Source organism: Crinia signifera, chromosome 5 (assembly GCF_055691185.1).
Source record: "Crinia signifera chromosome 5, ASM5569118v1, whole genome shotgun sequence".
NCBI lineage: Eukaryota > Metazoa > Chordata > Amphibia > Anura > Myobatrachidae > Crinia > Crinia signifera.
The window spans coordinates 24,910,048-24,935,268 of NC_139221.1; the positions used below are offsets into that span (position 1 = coordinate 24,910,048).

A 25,221-nucleotide genomic window follows, 5' to 3' on the forward strand; every position below is an offset into this window, starting at 1 on the left:
TGTGAATTATTGCCCCCCGACACACACTCGAAACAGGAACAAGTCGCGCCGCAGATGCGCTTCAAAAATGTAGGGCGTGACTTTATGGTGAAAGTACCGGGGCACATAATAGTACCAATAACACTATTATGCCCATTACACATTATGCCACACAACGTAATGCCCCTTACACATTATGCCACACACCATAATGCCTGTTACATATTATGCCACACACCATGATGTCCATTACATATTATGCCACACACCATTATGCCCATTACACATTATGCCACACAACGTAATGCCCCTTACACATTATGCCACACACCATAATGCCCCTTACACATTATGCCACACACCATAATGCCCATTACATATTATGCCACACACCATGATGTCCATTACGCATTATGCCACACAGTATGCACAATATGCCTGACACTGTAATGCTCATATCACATTATGCCACACATTATTCTACACATAATGCCCCCAGTGCATTGAGCGAATTAATTAGAATGATCACTATAATGCCAACAGCAATGTACCTTACACGATGCCCCCATAATGCTAACAGCAATGCACCTTACACGATGCCCCCATAATGCTAACAGCAATGCACCTTACACGATGCCCCTAGCAGTGCCTATTACACACCTAATCAGGCCCATAGGATGATATTTAATAGGAGGAACATGTAACATCTGCCCCACCTGCAGTGCACAGGATTTTGTCAGAAAGAGTGAACTAGAATAAGGCCCCATGTGCACTGCAGGGGGGCAGATGTAACTTGTGCAGAGAGAGTTAGATTTGGGTGCGGCTTTACTTCAAAGTGAGATCTATATTGCAGTGTAAAAATAAAGCAGCCAGTATTTTCCCTGCAAAGAAACGAAATAACTCACCCAAATCTAACTCTCTCTGCACGTTACATCTGCCCCACCTGCAGTGCACATGGTTCTGCCCATTTGAGAAGAAATTTGCCTCTGCAAGTGAACTAGAATAAGGGCCATTAATGTATATGTAAGTCTACCAAGGCATCTCCGTGTGTAGCTCATGTTAGCAACACAGTGCTGCAGGTAATAGATTTCCATAGAGAGCTGGTGTTTCGTAGGGAAGGTTCAACATCCTCGGACAAAGATACCCTGAGACCATTTAAAGTCACATTTAATAGGTGCAACATTACCCAGCACCTCTCATACCAGTAATCCCCGTCGGCATGTAGTAGTCAGTGTTCTGCAGTAACCTTTGCGACATGATTTGGGAATACAATCGTATTGTTATGTCGCCGTACTGGTTTCCGTTTGACTTTGTATTTGTTATAATTTATGATAATACTGTAAAAATGAATTGAGACAATCTCCCCTCCTCCAGGCCTTCTGATGAATTACAGGAGTAACAGTTCCTCCCGCTCTTCATCTCCCGTGTCCCTGCGACCTCCTGACGTCATTCAGCTGAAAGACATTGTTTGCTACTTATCGCTGCTTGAGAGAGGAAGGCCGGAGGACAAGCTGGAATGTGCGTATTAGCCTCATGTTCGCATTATGCCCATTTCATTACAATGTTGGCTGTTTTATGTAGTAACGTTATGATGGGAGGAGGGGAATGGAGGCAGCAGGGAGCCACAGACTGAGAGTTATATAGTGGGAGGAGCAGGGTCCCCAGCAGCACAGAGTATATCAGGAGATGAGTGATGTCAATGAGGACAGGGCTGCATGTGACAGGGGCAGGGACATGATGTGAGGAGGGGATGGAGGAAGCAGGAAGTCACAGACTGGGAGTTATATAGTCGGAGGAGCAGGGTCCCCAGCAGCACAGAGTATATCAGGAGATGAGTGATGTGTCAGTGGGGACAGGGCTGCATGTGACAGGAGCAGTGACATGATGTGAGGAGGGGAATGGAGGCAGCAGGAAGCCACAGACTGAGAGTTATATAGTGGGAGGAGCAGGGTCCCCAGCAGCACAGAGTATATCAGGAGATGAGTGATGTGTCAGTGAGGACAGGGCTGCATGTGACAGGGGCAGGGATATGATGTGAGGAGGGGATGGAGGAAGCAGGAAGTCACAGACTGGGTGTTATATAGTCGGAGGAGCAGGGTCCCCAGCAGCACAGAGTATATCAGGAGATGAGTGGTGTGTCAGTGAGGACAGGGCTGCTTGTGACAGGGGCAGTGACATGATGTGAGGAGGGGAATGGAGGCAGCAGGGAGCCACAGACTGAGAGTTATATAGTGGGAGAAGCAGGGTCCCCAGCAGCACAGAGTATATCAGGAGATGAGTGAAGTGTCAGTGAGGACAGGGCTGCATGTGACAGGGGCAGGGACATGATGTGAGGAGGGGATGGAGGAAGCAGGAAGTCACAGACTGGGAGTTATATAGTCGGAGGAGCAGGGTCCCCAGCAGCACAGAGTATATCAGGAGATGAGTGGTGTGTCAGTGAGGACAGGGCTGCTTGTGACAGGGGCAGTGACATGATGTGAGGAGGGGAATGGAGGCAGCAGGAAGCCACAGACTGAGAGTTATATAGTGGGAGGAGCAGGGTCCCCAGCAGCACAGAGTATATCAGGAGATGAGTGATGCATACCTCTCAACAGTCCCGTGTCCCATCCGCCACAGCACTGTTCCATGGTGACGGCAGTTGGGAATCCCCCTGTCACTCGCTGCAGTGTCTTTTCAGGGGGGGAATGGGAGCATGGCATGGGTCAATAATCAGATAATTTGCAGCAGACTGTGAGCAGAAAGCCGTCTCCCAGTCTGAAAAAAAAACACCCCGTGCAAAATTGCGTATGATTTGTGAATGCGATGCTAACCGCCATACATTCGCAAATCCATTCCCAATTCCTAGAACATCAAAGAGTCTGCGGCCTCCTCCACTAATCTGAAACTGATACGGGCTGGAAGTGGTCATTGCTGACATCAGAGACTCACCCAAAATTGTTGCTGTTATTGTATTCCGGTAACCTTCAGACTGCATGTGCAGGTACTATACAGTAACTACAGAATGTGTGTTACGCCTGCACGGACCCCCCAAAATTACATTTGTATGCAAAACATTGAGTTTGTGTGCAAACATTAATTAGTTATATATTAGTCATACTTCTTAGTACTGTGTTCTGAACTCTTGTAACATTACGGTAATGCCCATCCACTTGAAAAAGATGCACAATTATGATAATAAAGTACATGTACAGTATGCCATGAAACAGCTTTTTCTTTTGCCTGTAGTAATGGCATTGTATGATGTTCATTTCTGGGAGAATGGCACCCTCTGCTGGATGACATAAGTCATTACAACATATTTTGTAAAGCACTGTTTTACATAGAATACTGTTGCTGTCATCAGTATTCAGTAAGGAGCTTTTTGTAAAGTGTTTCCGTGAATCGGTTGACGTGTGAGTGAGTCAGCTCTGGCCTTTGGCCGCTGTATAGTTTATAAAAATTAATAAGAACAAGGGCGGCAGTAATTTTCTGGATTACTATAGAGCATACTTGCCTACTTTTGCAAACTAATTTCAGGGAGATTATAGTTGGTAATAGAATTTGGTAAGCGCCCCATTGAGGGGGCGTGTCATGCTCTTCTCAAAGGGCGTGTCCAGTTCCATATATGGAGAGATTGTGAACGTGGCACCTAGAAGCGTGGGTGTGTACTGCTACATCTGAGAGGATTCTTTAAAAATGATTTATATCCAAATGTAGATGAGCCCCAAAGCAGTTAGTAAGAGCTAATATACTTGGTAAAGTGCTGGGAAATGGCGCTGATGATTCAATGTAACTATCTATCTCTCATTCATTTTTCTCCAAAAAATGTAACAGTGTAATGTGGGCTAGGTGTCATGAGGGAGATTGCTAGACTAATGAGGGAGAGAGGGAGATTGCTGCTATGTCAGGGAGTCTCCTGCAGAATGCAGGAGGGGAGGTAACTATGATGTAACAGTGTAATGTGGGCTAGGTGACATGAGGGAGATTGCTAGACTAATGAGTCAGAGAGGGAGATTGCTGCTATGTCAGGGAGTCTCCTGCAGAATGCAGGAGGGGAGGTAACTATGATGTAACAGTGTATTGTGGGCTAGGTGACATGAGGGAGATTGATAGACTAATGAGTCAGAGAGGGAGATTGCTGCTATGTCAGGGAGTCTCCTGCAGAATGCAGGAGGGGAGGTAACTATGATGTAACAGTGTATTGTGGGCTAGGTGACAACTGTCACCAGGAAGAGGAGGAGGGGGAGAATAAAGCCTCCCTGTATGGCATGTAGCAAAGAATGGAACAGTCCAGACCAGTGTTCCCTCTAAGCTGTGCGCACGTGCGCGCGCACACAACTCGACGAGTGTGCGCACAGACATTACAACAGAGCGCACAAAGCAGCAGTGGTCCCTTTTTGCAGTTGTGGACTCAATTAATGTGTGTTTCATCCATTAACTACATTGTGTGCTGTGTTTTGAATGTTTAATATAATTTTGAAGTAAAGTTAACACAAATGCTGAACGTCATTTTCCAGTTCTATATAAGTGACGCACAAAAATTTAAATTTCCTTCCAAAGTTGCACAGCCAAAATCTTTTGCCGCACACAGCCTTCGTAAAATTAGAGGTAACATTGGTCCAGACCACACGGGGTGACCCTGCTTAGAAATATACTATAAATAGGAGATACAGGGTGCGATTTTTTTTTTTTTTGGGGGGGGGGGGGGGGGGGGGGGTAGTAAAAAAAACGTCCAAAATCGCTAGTTTTTTTAAAAATTGCATATTTAATAGGATGCGATTTGTGGGAAAATTGCACTTTTTACCTTAAAATTGAATTTGTTCATGAAAAATCATTATTTTGGATGTCATAAAATTCTTGACAGAAAATCACACAAAATCTCATTTTTTTTCTTACAATTCGCACACTATTAAATTTGCAGTTTGGGGGAAAAAATGCGATTTCAAAAAATGCGATTTTGTGCGATTTTGAAACATGCCTAAAAATCGGCCCCTATTAAATCTCACCCACAGTATTTTTATATTAACCTGCCGGGTTACTGAAACTGTCCATGCGTAACACTGCAAATCCCGCAGCATTGCGTGTGGATTAAACGCCGCTCGCACAGCCGCCCGCCCCCACCTCGCCCGGCGAGTTCCCTGACCATTGAATGATTTGGAAGGAGCGTGCATAACTAAGACATTCTCTGGTCTTAGCTTTGCAGGCTTCTTGTACGGGAAGAGGACGAGCAGCCGACATCCGGTGATCACCGCCGGCAGCCGCGTCACTGCCTATTTCGAACATCCAACGTTTTTTAACGGGAACACCCATGAAATGCTGGGCATTCACCATGTGCGCATCCCTTCCCTTCATATGTGTCCTAATGGTTACCACAATGAAAATAAATCTGGGCGCAGGGAGTGCGCCTTTTAGTGTGCATTCCTGGGAGGTAATAGAGGAGTGGCTAGGAAGACGAGGGCGCGTCCCCGGCATTGAAGTCCTGCAGCTCACCGGAGCCCATGGTAAAACAGAAAATGCCCCTGCCATACGGCTTGTACAGAATTTAATGGTATGACCGATCGTGGCTGTATAGACAGGCTGAGGTGGATTTACATGGCCGCCAAACTGCTGCTAGTGGGCTTCTCGCGATAGTGGGCTTTTTTTTTTTGTCTGGACTACGTAACAAAAGTTTTCTCTCTTTTGTCTCGAAAATTTCAGTTATGTTTCGGCTCTATGACACAGACGGGAATGGTTATCTGGACAGCACGGTAAGCGGCCTATAGTGTTATCACGCGTATCATTGTAGAAGAATGAAGAGAGGACGTTATAATGTGCAATTAGCTTACTCACCCAAATAATGTTGGTACTTGTTTCCTAGCACGGCCACAACGATCATGATTGTGGGCATCGTTAGTAAAAATCGGGGGCATCGCGGCCATCGCATGCACTAAAAAATCGGGTGCGATGGTACCGACGCGATGCCCGCGATTTCCCATAGGGAACAATGTTAAATGCCTCAATTTACCCGCGATGCCCCTGATTTCCCATAGGAAACAATGTTAAATGGCTCAATTTACCCAAATCATCATAGGGAACAATGGTAAATGGGCCAGAAACCCCCCAAAACACCCCTGAACAGTGAAATGTCCCCCCAAAAGTAGTTTACGCCACCCCACGATCAACTCAAACCCGAAGCGTGGCGAGCGCAGCGAACCCGAAGCGTGGCGAGCGCAGCGAGCCCGCGCGGGGCGGCGGTACGCGTCCTCCGACCTTTTCATACCCCCACTATCCACGTCGGCGTGGAGTTGAGAATAGAATAGTGTGGCGAGCGCAGCGAGCCACCGAGCCCGAAGCGTGGCGAGCGCAGCGAGCCCCGCGAGGGGACACGGATACCTGTGAAGCCCGCGAAGGGACGCGTTTACCTGTGAAGGTATCCACGTCCCCTCGCGGGGCTCGCTGCGCTCGCCACGCTTCGGGCTCGGTGGCTCGCTGCGCTCGACACACTATTCTATTCTCAACTCCACGCCGACGTGGATAGTGGGGGTATGAAAAGGTCGGAGGACGCTCGCCACGCTTCGGGTTCACGTTAATCGTGGGGTGGCGTAAACTACTTTTGGGGGGACATTTCACTGTTCAGGGGTGTTTTGGGGGGTTTCTGGCCCATTTACCATTGTTCCCTATGATGATTTGAAATTGAGGCATTTAACATTGTTTCCTATGGGAAATCGGGGGCATCGTGGGTAAATTGAGCCATTTAACATTGTTTCCTATGGGAAATCGGGGGCATCGCGTCTGGACCATTTAAGCCTTTTTTAGCCGCCTACGACGCGACCGACGCAATTTTGACTTTTTTCAATGCATTTCAATGGGAAAATCGGGGGCATCGCGTCGGTCGCGTCGCAGACCACTAAAAATTACACCCGATGCCCGCGATTGTGGCCGTGCTAGGAAACAAGTACCATAATGTTATTTATTGTAGCTCCCTCACTATATATATATCTACCGTATGCTGTATAAGGAACTTAAGGTGTCACATGACCTCATGAGTGCGCGCCTGCCAAAGCCAGAGCAGACAGCTAGCTAGATCAGCCAAGACGGTATATAGCAGTGGCAAGAGTAGAGAAGTGCAGTGGGGTTAAAAGGCGACAGGTGCGGTATGCACCTGGATGACCCCGAAATGCAGACTTCTCCAAAATGACATGAGCCAGTTGCTGCAGGGTAACTTTTCTACTGCAGCACCAGGCTCCTGTTATAGACAAGTAGCCAACAGTGGAGCAACTAGTCTCCGAGGACAGCCCAGCATCTCCGTCGAGATCCCTGGAGTTATGTCCCCAGGATTCCTGTCTCGGCCATGCCCCTTTACTTTAGGCCAGGCTACTAGACCCGGTAACACTTCTGTTAGCTCCTACCTGTCATTTTATACAATACTTGAATAATAAAGTACTATGGGCAACTTCTCCCCTGGCCTGTTTCTATGGCCAGTAGAGAAGTGAATACTGAATATACAGTAGAGGTGGCATGTCATTATATACTGATAGTTCCTATAGTGACATGGGTTGTAGCCTGAGATTGGTAGTTGGCCGGAGGCGTGGGTTCCCGGCTGAACTCAGATGTTTTCTATTGTTTTTCATTTACAAGGCAAAACCGTCCAACTCCGGCACCACTACATTGAGCTAGGGCTGCAACTAGGAATTTTGAGGCCCGGGACTGATTTCCAGTCCAGGCCCCCTCCCCATCTCACCCCCCACATCTCCCCCCCTCCCTTCACTGACCGCCCGACTCTTGCCGCAGGTCCTGAAGCACAGACTTCTTCAATGCATGATGCCAATGGCCAATTAAAATGCAGCACCGGCTGGTGAGCCAATTAGAGCTTATTAACCAGCAGCCGCTCTGATGGCTAAAAAGCCGGTGCAGCATTTTAATTGGCCACCCCAGTCCTGCATTGAGCAGGCAGCACAGCGGAGGTAGTTGGGGGGAGGTTGCGGTGGGCAAAATGAGCTACCAGGCCCTTCCAGGGGCTGGGGCCCGGGACAGCTGTACCCAGAGCACCCCCCTGTTGGCGGCCCTGCATTGAGCCCAAAGTGTCTATTAGTGTATTTTTGTTGCCGCCAAGGGTTTATTACTGTGCATTCAGGACGAGAATGGCATAATTTTGCTTGTTACTAAATCAGAAAAATCAGAAACGCACTGTGACTGTCAATTAAAAAATGTCAAACGGCTTGGTCAACATCCTGTGTCGTGTTCCTTTTCAGGAACTGGAGAGTATAATCACCCAGATGATGCACGTTGCGGAGTATTTGGAATGGGACGTCACCGAACTTAATCCTGTAAGCAAACGTTCATAGAATGTATGCGATAGCGCTGTTACTCCTCATGTCATATATTATTACTGTGCACTTCATCTTTTATATATCATAATGTGAATTTACAATGTGATTTACTTTAGTTTTTTTTTTTTGCTTTTTTTTTTTGTTTCCTGCTTTTTGGTAGTTTTGGTTTGAAAAACCTTTGGGGATATATTTGTATTTCGCGATAAATCCAAATACACTGGAAAAATAACTTAAAAAATAAAATAAAAAGTTACCATGATACAGAATATTAGCGTCTATCCCCAATATGTTATTAGGATAAATAGAGAATAGAAGGATACAGAAGAGCAGTAGGAGGGTTTAAAGTGGTCTTGGGGCGGTGGTGGAACTCATCTACACTAACCGCCCCCACCATCATATTGGGCGGAGCTACTCCGAGATGGTGCCTTACCACCACCAGAGCACAAATAGGGTGAGTGTGACGGTTATACATATGCAAAGCTACGGATTGCTGGGAAAAAAAACTTCCGGGCTGACGCGTTTCACAAATTTTAACTCCCATTATCAACAATGCGAAGATGGGCCCTCTCTGTGGTATACTGCTGCTGGATTTTGGTTACATCAGTGGCCACACATGAGGCACAGCAGGAGTTAGTCACTGACTGCAGAAACCTTGGGGATATTTGCAGGATAAAGACAGGAGCAAATCCAGTTACAGGGTGCAAGTTTCCACCTGGTCCTGCATAAACCATGTTTTGTTGCTGGGTTTTATTTGCATGCAGGTTTGCACTGGCGGCTTTTCCATGTTGAATCCTGGGCAGCTTTATTCCAAGTCTGTGATTTATAGTTGAGCTACGATGCTACAATCTATCTGCTCATTTTACATGTTCCCTGCTGCTGTCTCCCGGTCTGTCTCATTTGATCAAACTGCAGAAGGCAGCAAACTGACAGATAAAAGTCCATTTCTGACAAAATAATATTCCTGATGTCAAGCTCATGATCGTGTGCTTTATATCTATGATGCTCCCGGTCCTGTTACAGATCTCACTGATGCCAAATAGTTCTCTGCATGAAGACGGATGGTGGTCTCGATGTGGGAGATCTGTTCGCGGTACATGAAAAGGATGTTACACACATATTCCCCTGGCTGAGAGGCAGATCCTTCCACCATGTCTCAATAACAAGTCAGGCCACATGCTAAACATACTGTCCTCCAGCGGGTGGTCAGTGTCCATTTATGAAACCACAGAGGTGGCAGGTTGTAAGTTTAGGAGACCGATAAGTAGATACAGCTTGGCTTTGGAACAGTAAGTCAGTACAGTACAGTGATAGAAAAGGCCTAAAGGCGACGAAACGCGTCAGCGGACTGTACTTAGGAATTCAATTACATGAAAAGGCTGAGAAAGTGCCAGATTCACCTAAAAGGAGGGACAACTAGGACTTTTGCACGAGATCCCTGCCTTCATGAATTATTGTGTGGATTCATCGGAACTTAATTGAATTTTACCCATACACTTGATGAAATTTCAGACTGTGTTTGCGGATTACATTCAATAATGCCGTCTTAAGATGTATTCCGTACCCCTTTTTTGGCATACATTGATTAGGTGATTTTAAATTGTGTATATAATATGTATGGTAAAACCAGTCACAAGCAGTGGCGGATCCAGAGGGGGGGGAGTTGGGGTTGCAGCACAGTCCAAAATTCAAATAGGGGAACCATACCAACCGTAACCCCTCAAACATCGTTGTCCACGACTCACCAGCTGTTGGTGTGGTTTCCAGATCTGTGCTGCAGCCCCAGGCTCTAGAAACACCATTGGTCGCAAATCTTACATTTATGGTCTTCTATACTATTTTGTATATTGTTACATATATTGTATGTTATATTAATTCAATTTGGACCATGAAAGATCGGGCCGAGAAATCGGGATGATAAGTGCCAAAATCGTATTATTTATTTATTAACAGTTTCTTATATAGCGCACGCATATTCCGCAGCGCTTTACAGAGAATAGTTGAACACTCACATCAGTCCCTGCCCCAGTGGAGCTTACAATCTATATTCTCTACGACATGTACTGTACATGAAAACACACACAAACATTCTAAGGTTAATTTTGTTGGGAGCCAATTAGCCTACCAGTATATTTTTGGATTGTGGGAGGAAAGCGGAGTACTCGGAGGAAACCCACGCAAGCATGGGGAGAATATACAAACTCCACACAGTTAAAGCCATGGTGGGTATCGAACCCATGACCTCAGTACTGTGAGGCAGTAATGCTAACCATTACGCCATCTATGCTGCCCAATCGTATGTGCCTATCCAATCCAATGCATGGTTCCTTGAGACTTGGATCGGATCTGGAGATCGTAAGGTTTTTGGGCTGGTTTGATTGTGATCTTGATGCCGCAGACAAATCTTTAGTTCCCAAGATAACCTGTAGCTTTCAGTTAAACACAATACATGAAATAGCTACAGCACACAACACGGCTTATACAAGCCTAAATGGCTGTTTTTTTTTTTTAAATAAAAGATTCACTTATTTTAAACAGCGAACGGTGACTGTTATTATGCCCGAGCCTGAGGTTTGAGCCAGCCATTTGCATGAACAATCTTTAAATAATGGCAGTCAGAGGAAACCAACGCAAGCACGGGAAGAATATACAAACTCCACACAGTTAGGGTATGGTGGGAGTCAAACCCAAGACCTCAGTGATATGAGGTGGTAACACTAAACCATTAGACATTCAAAGGATCATGGCCTTGGATCCTTTGAATTACTGCACAAAAACAGGCAATTTAGCTCCTGAAAAAAATGTACTTTAATTGCATAGCCTGATAGACCCCCCCCCCCCCCCCCAAACCCCCGATGTCGCTCATTGTAGCCGGCATCGCCAAGTGTGTAGGCACTATCTGATGCCAGCAACCCACCAGGTCATACTTGCCGACTTCTTAAAACTCCTCTCCGGGAGAAGCCCGGAGAGGAGCGAGAGGGGGAAGAGGATACATTTTGGGGGCGGGTCAAGGCTGATGTCACTAAGCCCTGCCCTCATGACTGACAGCTGCATCAATTTGCGGGTCCGTGGATGGTGGGGGGGGGGGGGCTAAAATGATGTGAAATGATGTGAATCGCATTATTTTAGCCCCGCCCCTACCCCGCAGACCGCAAAATTCTGGGTTTTATACTGCGGGGAAGGGGGGAGCCGGGGCTGTAGCGAAAATGCGGAGACTTGCCTACCTTCCGGGGAGGCCGGGAGGGGGACCCAGTTTGCGGGACCCTCCCTGCCATTCCGGGAGGGTAGGCAAGTATGCACCAGGTCCTGTTGCAAAATGAAGTTGCCAGGTGAACACATTGATTGTTTCGTGTGTACCTGGCTTAAGAATATCGATAGTTATAGAATTTTAAGGCACAGATGATTTGAACACTTGTAAGGTTCTCTTTTATGCCCCTGCTCCTAGATTCTCCATGAAATGATGCAGGAAATTGATTATGACCACGACGGCACGGTGTCATTGGATGAATGGATTCAAGGAGGAATGACGACAATCCCCCTCCTGGTTCTACTCGGGCTGGAAAATGTGAGTTTTTATGTGTTTTGTTATGGGGTAGATATAAGAAGCAGTGAAAGAGTGGAGAAGTGAGCCAGCGGAGAAATCGCCCATGGTAACCAATCAGCTCCTAATTATCATTTTATAGAATGCACTTAATAAATGTTACGTTAAAGCTGATTGGATGGTCAACTTCTACAATGGGTCACTTCTCCGCTCCTATCACTCCTTCATACATCTACCCCTGTGTCGCTTTATAAATCCTAAGACATTGGAACTAGAGATAAGGGATTCTCCCAAAGGGCCCGTTTATGATTTGGTGCCAGTAGTTCCATTCTCAGCAAATCCGATACCTATTCATTTCTCATCATTATTGTTTGAACAAAAAAACATTTACACCTTGTTAAAATGGCAGAAGAAGCTATGATGTTTTAGTAAATACCGTTTTTTTAAAAAATGTTTCTAAGCAGCATTTAATTTAGAGATGCGCGCAAACCCCATGTTTGGTTTTGGTTCTAATCCATCATCCTGGTTTGATTCAATTCCACAAAATTCATCTGGATTTGGATTTTTGGCGAACGGAACTGGACACCTGTCATTTAATTAGATCATTTGCGCTAAAGTCTGAATTCTCTTCAGTGTCACATTTGAGAACTGATTATCTTGCTCTCGTATAGTTTAATAAATATATATTTAAAGCCACTTTTGAAGATAGTATATATGATGTTAGCAGATTTGCAGGGGATCTGGCGCTGCATGGAATATTGGGGCTGGATTTACTGTAGGAGGGCACATTTCTATACAACGTCGTGTACCTCATTGAAGGTTAAACAATCATAACGGCGCACTCTGGTTGAATGCTACAAAATCAAATGTATTACAATATAAGTAACGAGATCCGGTACTTATATGTTAGTTGGGCGCCCTCTTTACATACATACGCATGCAGAAGAAAAGCGCATTGCATCGCATGTTCCGTTTTATATGCATCTAGTTGTGATGTATGTCTATAAATTACCGTTACTATGGTTACGGTAACTAAGTTACTATGGTAACTATGAATACACTTAAGTAAATAGTGAATGTGTTTCTAAAACCACACCACTATCCACGGCAAACCGAAGCGTGGCGAGCGGCGGCGGAACGCGTCCTCCCCACCTTTTCATACCCCAACTATCCACGTCGGCGTGAAGTTGACTTTATATAGTGAAGCGTGGCAAGCGGACGTGGATTACTTTACATGTTTTCCGCGTCCCCTCGCGGGGCTCGCTACACTCGCCACACTTCGAGCTCGGTTTTTCGGTGAATCGGGCTGTTTTCACTCCTTGCAGTGAATCTTTTTCACTGAAAATGTGATTCACCCTATTCAATGTTCACTGTTCGCCGAAAGCGAACAGTGAATGCCGGCCAGTTCTCCGTTTCATGCTCGCTGCAATTCGCTGGTGTATTTCAATGGGGTTTTCACTGGGATTCGCCGAGAGTGTATTCAATGCTAGGATGGAGAACTGCTTTCTCCATGATTTTCGCCATGATTCACGTTTTGCATTCGACATCTTTTTTAAGGTGAACTGGAACGTGAACTTTTTAAATAAAGGGTTTTTTTTGGTGTCAAAAAAGGGGCATGCTATTTTTATTCAAGCACATTAATATATATTTAATTAAATATTTTTTTTAGATTTTGTTTACACATTCGCCAGCATAGGGCCGGGATCCGCTCATTAAATATTCATATATTCACTCCACACTGGTCCTGCTTATTACGAGCGGGACCAGTGAAGCGGCTCCCTACCCCTGTCCCCTGCCAGCTCTCCCATCGGGGGGGGGGGCAGCTTCTGTTACCTGTGTCCCCGGGAGCCCTCCTTCTCCCCCATGAATTCTTGGGCAGGCAGGGAGGCTTACATCTCCCTGCCTGCCGCCTCCAACCCCCCCCCCCCCCCCCCCGGTTCCCTGCTGCCTTCGCCGCAGGAATTGAATAGGGTGACAGGGAGGGCTGGCAGTGAATGCTGCAGCCCTCCGGAACCCTGCGAATGTGTAGAAAATCCTAAACAGGATTCGCTGCACATTGTGAAAAAAACGCATTGAATACGCCCCTATGTCTCAGTCGTATTCGTATTTTGTGTAATACTGAATACGACTGTTATCGGTGGAGTATTTTCATTTACACATTTGTATTCCGGAGCATAATTTACAAAGGTTGTATTTTTTTTATTCTTTTTTTTCTATGTCGTATGAAGTTATATATTTTTTGGGGCGTATTTTTTTTTACAACTTGCACTAGAATACGCCTGGTATACACATGATAAAATTCTGATTTTGTGAAATACACCGGCAAATTAAGGTGTATTTTTTGGAGTATTTTTTCACTACTTGTACTAGAATTCGTATACGTTTGTATTTTGAAATAGTGAAAGTATATTTCAAAATGACATTGCAGTAATGTAAAATTCAAGGCGTATACTTTCGATCGCGTATTAATTTGTATTTTGTTAAAAATCCGAATACGACAGGTTGTTATGGTCGTAAAATGCAAAATAATAGCGTTATTTCACATTAGTAAAATACGAATACACAAATACTACCGTATTTTGCTTAGTAAATTTCCCCCAATATGTTCAAGGTGACGAATGACTCTATCTAGATTCAGTACTCAGGTCATGGATTCCTCTACAGACATTCATTTAATAAGCTAGAGAAATGTCCATAATAAAAATATATTCTGTTTTATGGCCACTAGATGGCAGGAGCAGCTCATAGAAAACACTGAAACACTGTTTATAACATAAATGATAATGTTACACAAAACTGTTGTAGTTTCCATGCGCTGCCAAAACCAAGAGCTGGCCTGTGTCTTCTCCATCGTGGGTTCAATCAGGGATGCGATATGTAGGCTTTATGAATTTACTTGCAAAGGACCACTTTATTACATTATTATTATTATTTGGTATTATGAGTGGTCTGCAGCACCATACATACTACAGGTACATAAATATATACAAAGTGCAAAAGACTAAAGGCCCGTACACACACTACGATGTCTTCTTAATGATGATGAACAACCCCATTATAAATCACCTCCTGAACAACCCAGAACGACTTCGTTCAGGGTCGTTTAGGAGGTGAATCTTTTAACATCGTCTACTGTTTATGCTGTGATGATGGACGACTACCAACGATGCGCGTACCCGTGGGTCGTTACAGACCATAGCCATCGTCAATGCATGCAGGTCAATTTGGCTATGGTCGTTAACATTGTTTGTTTTTTCAATAGAAAGGTCCTGCATCGTTTGTGGTCGTTTGTCAGCCGTTGTGCACCAGTGATCACCTGCAATGCTGAGGTCGTTCATTTTCACTTCAAGGGTGAAAATGAAAGATGGTAGTTAATGATGGGTCGTTACTGACACATCTTTGTGTGTGTATGGGCCTTTACAGTAGAACATTGCAGACATGGGATACAAGCAGTGACATACAGTACAGTAGCTTGTAGTGGATGAGCAGTGCTGACACCCAGGGGGAAATTTACTAATATGTGTATTCTACTTCACATGTGATGTTGCTATGGGCAACAATCAGATCCTGTCTACTATCTTCTAGAGGGTGCTAAATAAATAAGTAGATTCTGATTGGTTGTCCATTGCAACATCACATGTGAAGTAGAATACACAGTGTGCAGGGCATGTGTCATCATACCACTGGTGCCATGAGGGAGAGACACCTACTTCCTGTCCTAGTGGACTCACACCGTTATTGTGACATTGTGAATATTGCTCTGCTAAAGCCTTGGATACAAGCTATATAATCATTGCTACATATTCAGGTGTAGTAGCTACGTATGTTTAATAGAGTTAAGCGATCCGGTTTTGCTTAAAACCAAACACGTCTGAACTATGATGTTCCGAGTACAGCCATGTCCCTGCTTGGGTCACTATGGTGTTCTAAGAAGAACGGAGTCCATGATTGGGTCATCATACAAAGTCCAATCCAGGATTTCAAGAATTAATCTCCTGTGGTTTGGATGGCATTTGGGGAGACTTTCAGCTGCCAATAGGGGTACGGGGATGGATCCCTACATCATCAAGCCCCGCCCCATTGAAAAAAAAATTAGCCACTCCCCCTCCGAGTGGAAGTGTATGGGGAACAATGTGACAGCCATCATTATCAGCGGGTCTGGAGTATGGACATTTATGGGGAACAATGTGGCAGTCATCATTATCAGCATATCTGGAGTATGGACGTGTATGGGGAACTATGTGGTAGTCATCATTATCAGCAGGTCTGGGGTTTGGACATTTATGGGGAACAATGTGGCAGTCATCATTATCAGCAGATCTGGGGTATGGACGTTTATGGGGAACAATGTGGCAGGCAGGTCTGGGGTATGGACGTGTTTGGGGAACAATGTGGCAGTCATCATTATCAGCAGGTCTGGAGTGTGGATGTGTATGGGGAACAATGTGGCAGTCATCATTATCAGCAGGTCTGGAGTGTGGACGTGTACGAAGAACAATGTGGCGGTCATCATTATCAGCAGATCTGGAGTAATGATGTGTATGGGGAACAATGTGGCGGTCATCATTATCAGCAGGTCTGGAGTGTGGACGTGTATGGGGAACAATTTGGCAGTTATTAACAGTAGGTCTAGGCCGGGTATGGACGTGTATGGGGAACAGTGTGGCAGTCATTATTATCATCAGTTTTGGGGTAAGGACGTGTATGGGGAACAGTGTGGCAGTCATCATTATCAGCAGTTGTGGGGTATGGACGTGTATGAGGAACAATGTGGCAGTCATCATTATCACCAGGTCTGGAGTGTGGACAGGTATGGGGAACAGTGTGGCAGTCATCATTATCAGCAGGTCTGGGGCATGGACGTGTATGGGGAACAATTTGGCAGTCATCATTACCAGCGGGTCTGGAGTGTGGACGTGTATGGGAAACAATGTGGCAGTCGTCATTATCAGCAGTTCTGGGGTATGGACGTGTATGGGGAGCAATGTGGCAGTCATCATTATCAGCGGGTCTGGAGTGTGGACGTGTATGGGAAACAATGTGGCAGTCGTCATTATCAGCAGTTCTGGGGTATGGACGTGTATGAGGAACAATGTGGCAGTCATCATTATCAGCAGGTCTGGGGCATGGACGTGTATGGGGAACAATTTGGCAGTTATTATTATCAGCAGGGCTAGGGTATAGACATGTATGTGGAACAATGTAGCAGTCATCATTATCAGCAGGTCTGGGGTATGGACATGTATGGGGACCATTGTGGCAGTCATCATTATCAGCAGGTCTAGGGTATAGACATGTATGTGGAACAATGTGGCGGTCATAATTATCAGCAGGTCTAAGGTATGGATGTGTATGAGGAACAATGTGGCAGTCATCATTATCAGCAGGTCTAGAGTGTGGACGTGTATGAAGAACAATGTGGCAGTCATCATTATCAGCAGGTCTGGGGTATGGACGTGTATGGGGAACAATGTAGCAGTCATCATTATCAGCAGGTCTGGGGTATGGACATGTATGGGGGAACAATATGGTAGTCATCATTATCAGCAGGTCTGGGGTATGGACGCCTATGGGGAACAATGTTGCAGTCATCATTATCAGCCTCAAAAAATGTATAAAAGAAACAAAGAAACAGTACACGGCTAGGAGCCCCTTCCAACATGACCCATCCCAGGAGGGACAGAAGGCTCTGTTTCTGGACTTCCCCCTTATTTCATGATCGCCATAACCTGTTTTTTAAAAGGTTTATTACTAAGAAAGGTTTCTCACCACAGGTACATTAAAAGGGAATAAAGCATTGTGTTCCTCCTGGAGGGTATGTGAGTATTTGCAGCATCAGGTACTCTGCTCTGTGAACAGGCAAAGGTTGCTTGTGTGTGAGACAGGAGGTGGACAGGGCCACAACTCTGGTCAGGGCAACATATTCAAATTAAGGTGGCTCATTCTGGGACACTCGTGGTTGGAGTTTGCGCATTTCTGTGCATGTGCAAACCCCAACTGCGAACGGCCTCCTTGATTTACTCAGTCGTCGGGACGTTCTCACTGGGGAGGGAGGGTTGGGGCGGAGCTGGACTACGGGAACACCTAACGTTTCATAGGCACCATGAATATACTGGGCATTCCCATGGGTACGGGGGCAGGCCAATGCCTGCCGGGCGGCTGATGTCACATGATGTCAGCTGCCCGCCCTGTCTTCGCCCCAACAGCCAAAAATATGTCAGGTGTATTTTCAGCAGGGCGGCGGTGATGCTGGCTCTATGGCAATCGGTAAGCTGCGAAGATCAACCAGAATCAAGCCCTAAGTCACTGGCTGACAGATGGCCTCATATTTTAGGTACATCGGCCTCCCGGGAATCTAGGGAAGGTCTATGGCCAATCCGCCCCTTGAGACACCCCACTAAAATGTAACTCTCTCTGCACTTGTTACACCTGCACCTGCAGTGCATATGGTTTTGTCCATTAGAGAGTTATTGTGCCTTTCCGAGTCAATCAGAATAACTCCCAAGGTGTGATGTAGTTTCTATTCAATTCCAATTTGATCCCGATCGAATTGGGATCTAATGAATTCGATTTCCATTTGATTTTGCTTCTATAAGTAAATTTGAATAGAAAAAAATAGTTGAAACCGAACTGTGTGCCCAGCCCATTCTACTCGTGTAACTTCTGCGGAATCACTTACTGGCTTACAGAAGATTGGTCCATGCGGACATCTCATTGGCTGCTTTATGTTGCAAAATCTCTGAAATGTATCTGCGCCACTACCTTATACATATGGGGGTATATTTTCCAGTAGCTAACCTTGAGCTTTGTTATCCACAGAATGTAAAGGACGATGGGCAGCACGTTTGGCGTTTAAAGCACTTTAACAAACCGGCCTACTGCAACCTCTGCTTGAACATGCTGATCGGCCTGGGAAAGCAAGGACTGTCCTGCTCATGTAAGTGGCAAAAAAACGTTACGTTCATTGGACCAGAGCACAGTTACTGCATAAAGCAGCCTGGCCTTCAGGCATCACTGCGCGCCGTCAGTCTGTACACAACGGCTGCAACCGATTTACATACCTCCCAACTTTTGTAGCTCAGCAGTTGGGACGCTGCTGCTGCGCGCCGGAGGCGCGTCGAAATTTTCGGGGGGCATGGCCTAATTCGGGGGTGTGGCCTATACTCGCAGCTCCCCCGCGAGGCCACGCCCCCATTTTGCCGCTATGGGGGCATGACCCAGAGGCTCTGTGAGCCTCTAGCCATGTCCCCAGCCCCCTGGCTGCGGGAATAGATGCTGTGCGCATGCGCACAGCGTTTATTCCCCGCTGCTTAGCAGCTGACAGGGGGGACTCCCAACAGCCCCCCCACACCGCGGGACACTGCCACCCGCGGATGGGACAGCGGGACAGGCCCTGACAATCGGGACTGTCCCGATAAAATCGGGACTGTTGGGAGGTATGGATTTATGGACCAATATTCATGCCGAGGCCAATTCAGATCTGCTCGCAAGGTTGTGTATATTCAGAGCCTAGGGAACACGTCAGCGTGAATGCGCTCCCAAGCCGCCGGACAGATCCCCTCGCTACGTGGCGATTGACCATTGAATGATTTTCTTCTGTTCGCTGCTGTGAGTAAGCCAGGACTTATTTTTCAGTTGAACGGTCTTCTTTCAATTAGGGGCGGGCACTGACAACATTCGCAAATGTCCACCCTGTTCTTGGGCACACTTTTGAAATGCCGGGTGTCCACCCCGGAACCCTCCCACCTGTCAATCATTCAGTGAGCGCTCCGGTGAATTAAAAATTCACCAAAGGCACTCTCTGTGGGAGGTTTGCACATCCACATTAGCGCCTATGCGCATGCACCCACCATTGAGGACAGGGCCGAATTTGGACCCATTGTACTATTTATCACATTTGCAATGCAAAACAGACGCCTATACAATCAAAAAGACACATTATATCATAGCACACGTAAGTGGGAGCTGCAATTAGTATGGCCTGCTGCTGATTTTATTTGTAAGATTTCAGGCCATTCACTTACTGTAAAAAAAAATCTCACTCATGCCCTTTTTGCCATCAGAGGCCCCTCATACCCATTTATATTCCACAAAGCGCCCTCATGACCCTTTATATGCCTCAGAGTCCCCTCATGCCCCTCAATATGACCCAGAGTTCCCTCATGCCCCTTTATATTCATCGGAAAATCCTCATGCTCAGTTACAGATGTCCCCCCCCCCCATACATACACAGACTATGCTGATTGAGTTGATATATGACACTTATGAGTAAGACACATTGTCAGCAAATAAGAAACTAGATGCTGGAAGATTCTCATGCAACCTAACGTGCCATGAGTGTCTGCTTTGGTTGACAGCAGCAAAGGTGCATGGGGACACATCAGTATATGACTCGTAGCCCCTCATGCCCTTACATATGCCTCAGAGCCCTCTCGAGCCCCTACGTATGCCTCAGAGAGCCCTCAGGCCACTATATTTGCCTCAGAGTCTCATTATGCCCTTATATATGCCTCAACGCCCTCTCAGGACTCTATATATATGCCTCAGAGCCCCTCATACTACAAATGACAAAGTCGTTGGTGGCTCCGACTTGGATTTTTCAGGTTACGGAACGACCGCCCAATTTGCATCAGACAGATAATAGGATCATCTTCTCTGTAATGCACCTGTAAGTGACCTTGGTAAATAACCCTTGGTGTTTTAGAAAGCTCAATGGCTTCTGATCTGTGCCAATACCACAACCCACTTACTCTTCTTCCCCGCCATAGACAAGCAATGAATATATCACTTTATGCTGTAAGTGAATTATAGAAGCTGAGCCAAACTCCCAATCCTCCACCACAGACCTCTTCTGATGTGAGATGATAGAGTAACCAGCCAGTCTTAAATAATGAAACAGTTATATTTATTACTCAAGGAGAAAGTAAAGAGATAGAAAGATGAATAGATGGATGAGCAGAGGGATGCAGGAAACTTTATTCCTACTAATGCAGGTAGACAAAGCACATGTAACTGCGGCAGAAAGCAGCTTTTTGATTTGCCTGGAAGGGGTGTATATAGGGGGTATGCAATCCTCCGCCGCTATTCCCGGCGCGGGAAATAGCGGTGGGGCCCTATTCAATGCTCTCTTTACCGACAGCATTGGAGAGGGATCACGGCAGAACGAGCTTTAGATGCTGTTTGGCCCGTTCTGCCGATAATGGCTGTGGATTATCGCGATCCTTCTTGTAGATCAACAATCAGCGGCCATTTTGCGGACACGCCCCCTTTTTTCACGGATTAGCAGACGGGACATTGAATACCGCCTGCTGATTTGGTGTCGAGCAAACCGCAAACGGGCCTGGATCGCAGGAGGGATCGACGGCTGTGAACCGGGATTGCATACCTCCCATATTCTGTAGAAATTACTTTAAAAAAAATTGAAAGGAAAGGTAAAACAAATATCCTTTTTTTAAATTAATAATCATACCATAATAACAAAAGAAAAAAACTAATCCTAAGAATGGATGCCAATCATAAAATATGTGGACGATCACAAGTGTTACCCTAAGGATAACTGACCCTAAGGATAACAGGTCAGCCCAAGTTATAGCTCTCTCACACCGCATAAAGAACCCACTACCAAATGGCATGTCCTTGACACCTGATGTGTGGTCCTGTGTGTTGTTCTGAGGTCGGACTGCTGCACATAAGATAAATCGTAGGTGCAGCCGTCAGGTGCACGTCTCGGGTGCTTTTTAGCACCTGTGATATATCGCATCCGAATTTCTATGAACTCCCCCGGCAGCTCTCCGGTATCCCTTTTACATGCAATAAATCACATGTACAAAATGGCACATCAAGTGTGAAATCAGATGTGAGGGTTCACCAGGGCCTGGGAAGTTCAAGAAAAACCTTGTCCGTCTTATGGCTTGGACAAGTCGGACGAGTGCATGTGGGCCTTAAGATAGATTTTTCGGGTAACACATGTAAGAGTCACACAAGGAGACAGGTTGTTTGGCGTGACTGCATCAGTAATGTATGAGACCACATCTGTAGGGTACTCCATTGATCAGAAGGTAGATCAAAAAGCATTGCCCATATTTATACAGCTGATTGCAGTCATTGATTCCACAGTTTCCAAGATTGATGTATATTTTTGCCAATAAATTCCACATATATCTATTGAGTTCCCAGGGCTCAGTAAAAGCTAGATTTCATGAATTTATTCCTTGTTTCTTCTTGATTTTTTTAGAACGTACGTATTTGTAGTTTTTGATTTGCATTTCCTCAATGTATCTAAATCCATGTTTGAATGTTTATGTCAACTATTATTCACAAGTATTAAAAGTATTGATCCATGCTAATGTATTAGAATTAATGTTATTTTGTCCTTAAATATTTTGTATGGTAGGAAATATAAGTACAGGTTGAGTATCCCGTATCCAAAATGCTCGGGAGCAGGAGAATTTTGGATAACGGATTATTCCGTATTTCGGAATATTTTAATATTTCAATGATGTATTTTGAAGTATCTTGCATTTATGCTGTATAAACACATAATATACACACAAATATATTTTATTACCACATAAAATACACACAAACATATTTTAATTGTTCAAAAAACAAGGTTTCAAAACGTGAAACAAAATGTGTGTACTATCTCAGCACTGAATTTGAATGCCAAGCAATCATTGTCTTGCACATATATAGTGCCAGTTACATATCATGTCCCCAGTGATGCTGTTACATATGTCCCCAGTGAGTTTTTAGCAAAAAAAAAATTTTTTTTCACTTTCTGGAATGTCCGTATTTCGGAATAATTCGGATAACGGATATTCGGATACGGGATACTCGACCTGTAGTAGCAGTTCCTTAAGTAGGTAGAAAACATATTGTCATATTATAACCCAATAAAATACATTTAATCCCGGAAGCTGAATTTATCAATTTTGTGTGCACACGCACATAGGGGCATATGTATCAACAATTGGCCAGTGATAAAGTTGAGTGAGATACAGTACAAATCAGCTTCGACGGTAACTGCCATGTTATAGGCTGTGTTTGAAAAATGTCAGCTAGGAGCTGATTGGTTGGTATTTCTACCCACTTTATCACTATCCAATGATTGATGCATTTGGCCCATTTAGTATGAATAATCTCAAAAATGGTGATTTAGTTGCTGACTTTGAAATGAGTCTGATTTATCAAGGATAACTTACACAGGATAGCACTTAAGCTATTTTGATAGTATTTTATATGTCATTTATTGTGGGCTTATGGGTTAGTATTTGTTCACGTCAGTGGTGGCAGTTGTATGATGAATAGAGTTTATCACTGTATAACGTTGATTCCATTGCCGGTAGAATTGCCCGACTAAATCCCATCTCACTCTACCCCCTGTAAAAACATGAGACAGCAGAAAGTAATTATATGTGCAACTGTTAGAAGTGGGTGGTTATAAGTTTTATTATTCACATACTGGAGGGGGTTTGAAAAGACAGCTTGGAGAAATGCTATTCATTTAAATGGCATTTGTAGCCCGCATGTTGAAAAAAATAAGGATTGCCCATTCTGGTTACCCTACTAGTTAGTTTTTTAGCGTTAACTTCCATTGGTCTATATACTTTTGCCAGTGGTCACCTTAAACCTGATGTACACCCCTCCATTACTGGTCCAGCCATTATATTTATTTTTATTTAATTCAAATTACTAATTTACTTTTAATTTCATCTACACTTTTCTGCTTATTTTTTCTCTGATGTCTTTCACTTAATTCTCCCTTAAATGTATAAGAATTTGTTTCCCCAACATCTCCTACAGGACATTGGTTTCAAATGGGTGCTCTCCCCCTCCCCTCCCCCTTCACTAATTTGTTAAGAGTTTTTAGTGATGTTTATTTCTTTTTTATAGCATGCAAACATATTTTTTTAATTAGAATTTCATTTCCACTGTGATAATTATTCTGTTAAAAATTCTAACAGCGGAAAGGAAGTCCCAAAGGCATTGTAGGCCGATAGCAAGAGTTTATAAGGCCCCCTATGTTCCACTCAATAAGGAAAATGTTATATTATGACACATTTTGACACGGAAGGTGGCCCTTTTCAGCTGTGGGCCCCATAGGGTAGTTACGCTCTTGCCCAAAGGATCAGATGAGCAGTCCGCTGTAGTAGATGGGTCGAAGTCACTGCACTCCCCTTAATTCCAGGCTCCATGCCAGCCAAATGGAATACATTGATAGCAGTTATCCCTTGTTTGAAGCCTAAAGTGGAAGTTTGACAGTGAATGGGAACCAAGGGTAAGAAGAGGAAGAATAGCAAAATGGAGAGATTGAGAGTATTTTTTTCCAAATACTAGGTGTAATTGTAGGGTTTGGGGTTATAGAGTAGATCTAGTGACAGTCAACATTAGAAATACAGAGGCTAATACGAGTATAAAGGCCAGGCCTCTGCATTTTTAGCCACAGTACACTCAAGTAGGGAACCACGCGAAAGTCTACTATTCATAATTTAGCTCAACATATATATTACAAACTTTATGTTGACAATATTGCAAAGGTTTGCAAAGTTTCTGAGTGTAATGGATGTGTCTTTTCATCGACACACTCGCTCACACAATGTTTTGTTTTTCTTGTGATGACATTGATACCGTAATGCATAATGTGCCTGGAAAATCAAATGTTGGAAGCAGATGGTGTATTCCGGAAAGGCAACAAATTTACGCAATGAAGACATAGTGTTGTTGTAGGTTACAAATGAACTCGTGCTGAGTACATGGCATCTATGACAACACGTGCGATCTGGAAATGGACTAATCAGCTATTTAAGGATCGGATAAACCAATATACGGAACATCATAAACTCATATGGCTTTTACTTTCATGCTTGCCAGCTGCTCATAAGCTTATATTTTGGAAAATGTAGATATTTTATTAACAAATGACACAAGTCCATTTGGCTGCCATTAATTTGTCTTCAAAGTACTTGTCATTTGGTGGGGGGGTCATTTTTGAAAAAAAATCCGTTGGGACTGATTGGATTAAGCATTTCCTGCCCTGCTCTGATCAGGTTTTCTTGTTTTATATGCATAATGTTTCCTGTAATTATTGACCTTCTGAAATTACTGAAACAGCCGAAGTTGTGATTTATTGGGAGCTACTGTCGTTGCCTTATCTGGAAATGTGCTTGTGTTCCTCCAGCTAGAATTGAAAACAAAAGTTCAATAGCCTCCTATTTTTATTTATTACTCTTTATAACTCTTTCTTTCAATATATTATTTTTGTTTTTTTTCAGTTTGCAAATATACTTGCCATGAGCGTTGTGTTGCGAGAGCACCTCCATCTTGCATTAAAACCTACGTGAAGTCAAAAAAGAACACAAATGTAAGTACCATGCCTCTGTCTTTAGACTTGATAGACAGAATACGATTATTTAT

At 44.5% G+C, this 25,221-nt stretch overlaps 1 protein-coding gene across 5 annotated transcripts in view; it reads left to right on the forward strand.

Annotated features, from left to right (window-relative positions):
* The window catches only part of DGKB (diacylglycerol kinase beta), a 438,667-nt gene that overhangs the window by 124,387 nt on the left and 289,059 nt on the right, over positions 1-25,221 (forward strand). For all 5 annotated transcript variants that reach the window (XM_083186797.1, XM_083186798.1, XM_083186799.1 and 2 more), the window contains exons 6-11: positions 1,354-1,497; positions 5,656-5,705; positions 8,190-8,264; positions 11,710-11,829; positions 18,625-18,742; positions 25,080-25,168. In XM_083186797.1, coding sequence (XP_083042923.1) covers positions 1,354-1,497; positions 5,656-5,705; positions 8,190-8,264; positions 11,710-11,829; positions 18,625-18,742; positions 25,080-25,168 — 596 coding nt within the window. The remainder of the gene's footprint in view (positions 1-1,353; positions 1,498-5,655; positions 5,706-8,189; positions 8,265-11,709; positions 11,830-18,624; positions 18,743-25,079; positions 25,169-25,221) is intronic.